Here is a 2,021-nt window from a genome sequence, read left to right as displayed (position 1 = left end):
GGCCTCAAGCTCAGCCTTTACAAAGGACAAGGGGAGTGGGTGGGGTTGGGGGGCAAGGTGCAAGCTGATGTTTTAACAGGGGAGGGGACTGATCCAGGCTGAATCCACCCCCATCCCCCGCCCCCCCCAGCTCCTGGAGCTGGCAAAAGTTCGCCAGGGAAAGGCCTGAGCCCCTCCCCTAGGCCCTGGGTCATCACTTATCAAAGTTCAGTGAGCAGGGATCACAAACGTGGATATCAGATCCAACACACCCGTCACCAGGGGTTGTGGTCCAGGAATCTCTTCAGGTGATTGGGAGCAGAGTTCCCATCACACCTTGAGAAACTCAACCCAAGGGGACACTTCCACTAGGAGCTCTGGGTCTTCCAGTAGCTGCAACACCCCCACACCAAGGGGACACATGGCTTGATGAATTAACAAGAACCAGACCTCCATCAACCTAGCACCAGATCTTATTAAGATATATACTTAGGTTTCTTTTTTAAAAAGAGAACTTTTGCTTTTCCAGGTTTAGAGGTCTGTTTCCTATCACTAATATACCTTTTCTTTGGTCAACTTCCAAGGCCATTTTGTGGGACATTGGAGGGGACGGGAGTCATTTGCTGGTGGCACAGCGGAGGCCAAGCTGGTTTTGACCCCACCTGGGCCCGTTCTGGACTTTTAATAACTGTTCATTTCATTCTCCCCTGTCCTGATCATCTATCTGTACGGTGACCTGCGGATGTCCAGGGGTAGGGAGAAGGCAAGTGCCCCCTCTGCTCCAGCCCAGCACCTGAGTGTGGCCCCACACTGACCCCTGTTCCCAGGCGGGCTTCCTGGGAGTTCATCTGGAGTATCAGGAAATAAGTGATGCTTCTTTCTTTCACAGGATTCAGGGGCTGGGAAATTGTGTACAATAGACATCTACAGAAAAGGGGCTCCAGCACCCATGTTACTGAAAGAATCCCCCCTCTGTGGCCAAGGCCACCTCTGGGGGGCTNGTCAGGGCTCCGGCCTGGCCCTTGGGCACATACTCACCCTATGTCGTCAAAGTGGAGCCTCAGCACAGCCCACACCGACACGCACACAGTTGGGGTCCCTGGGAAAGCAGGAAAAGGAGCCCCATGATAACAGGAAAACCAACAGGTCCAATGTCCCCCTCAGACTTGGGGCTCCTGGTGGCCATCGTCCCCCTTCAGCCTTGGGGTTCTGTCCCACAGGGCATATCTCCCTCTTAGACCTGGAGTACTGGGAACCCTCACAGCCAGGCCTCCTAGGGGCTCATGTCTCCCCCAGACCATGGGCTACCTGGCCTCTCAGGACTCCTGAGCACATTCGCCCTCAGACAGTGGGCTCCCTACGGGCAGGAAGAACAGGGAAGGGCCCAAGAACCAGGAGTGTGTGCCATCAGCGGGGCAGGGACGTGCTGGCCTCCTCTGACGGGGCACTCCCTGACGGCAGCACCATGGACATACCTGGCCATGAGGTACCTCATGGTGACCTACCCCAGCCAATAATGGTATACCAGTAGAAGTATCTCCTCTCGGGGAAGAAGGTCTCCACCAGCAGGGTGAAGAGGTACAGGCCCTCGATGAACAGCCAGAAGTAGTTGGACACAACGCAGTAGTGGAAGAAAACCATCACGGCCTTGCATTCCACCTGCAGGGAGAGCGGGAGGATGTGGGAGACCAGAGTCCCCATCCGAGCCCTGAGCACCCAACCCAGTGGGACCAGGGAGAATCCTGAGGGCCCCTCAGCCCTGGTATGCTCCTGGCGAGGTCGGGCTCACACATCCCATGAAACACTCAACATTCCTGGATTCGAAGAGTTTAAAATTGTAGCAGCCTATGATTCGGAGTCGAAGCTGCCCATGGAGGCAACACTGCCCATGTCAGAAAAGACAGGGTGGGGGTGAGCACAGAGCCCCCCCCCATCCCCAGGCTCACCCTCCCCCATCTTCCTGCCCCTTCCCCATCCCCACAGGTGAGGTGAGTCAGGAGATCCCTGCAGGAGGCCTCTGGATGAAATGAGAGATTTAGACA

At 56.0% G+C, this 2,021-nt stretch overlaps 1 protein-coding gene across 1 annotated transcript in view; it reads right to left on the bottom strand.

Moving 5' to 3' along the window:
• LOC109381333 (pituitary adenylate cyclase-activating polypeptide type I receptor) overlaps nucleotides 1-1,903 on the bottom strand; it is a 28,030-nt gene extending 26,127 nt beyond the window's left edge. Inside the window, exons 1-2 of the mRNA XM_019639881.1 lie at nucleotides 1,485-1,903; nucleotides 1,018-1,078 (exon numbers count right to left, since the gene is read on the bottom strand). Coding sequence (XP_019495426.1) covers nucleotides 1,018-1,078; nucleotides 1,485-1,680 — 257 coding nt within the window. The 5' untranslated portion in view covers nucleotides 1,681-1,903. The remainder of the gene's footprint in view (nucleotides 1-1,017; nucleotides 1,079-1,484) is intronic.
• Between the last annotated feature and the right edge of the window lie 118 nt (nucleotides 1,904-2,021).

Source organism: Hipposideros armiger, unplaced genomic scaffold (genome assembly GCF_001890085.2).
Source record: "Hipposideros armiger isolate ML-2016 unplaced genomic scaffold, ASM189008v1 scaffold_47, whole genome shotgun sequence".
Classification (NCBI taxonomy): Eukaryota; Metazoa; Chordata; class Mammalia; order Chiroptera; family Hipposideridae; genus Hipposideros; species Hipposideros armiger.
Note: the sequence above shows the minus strand (reverse complement) of the source record. Positions and strands in the feature narration are given on the sequence as shown.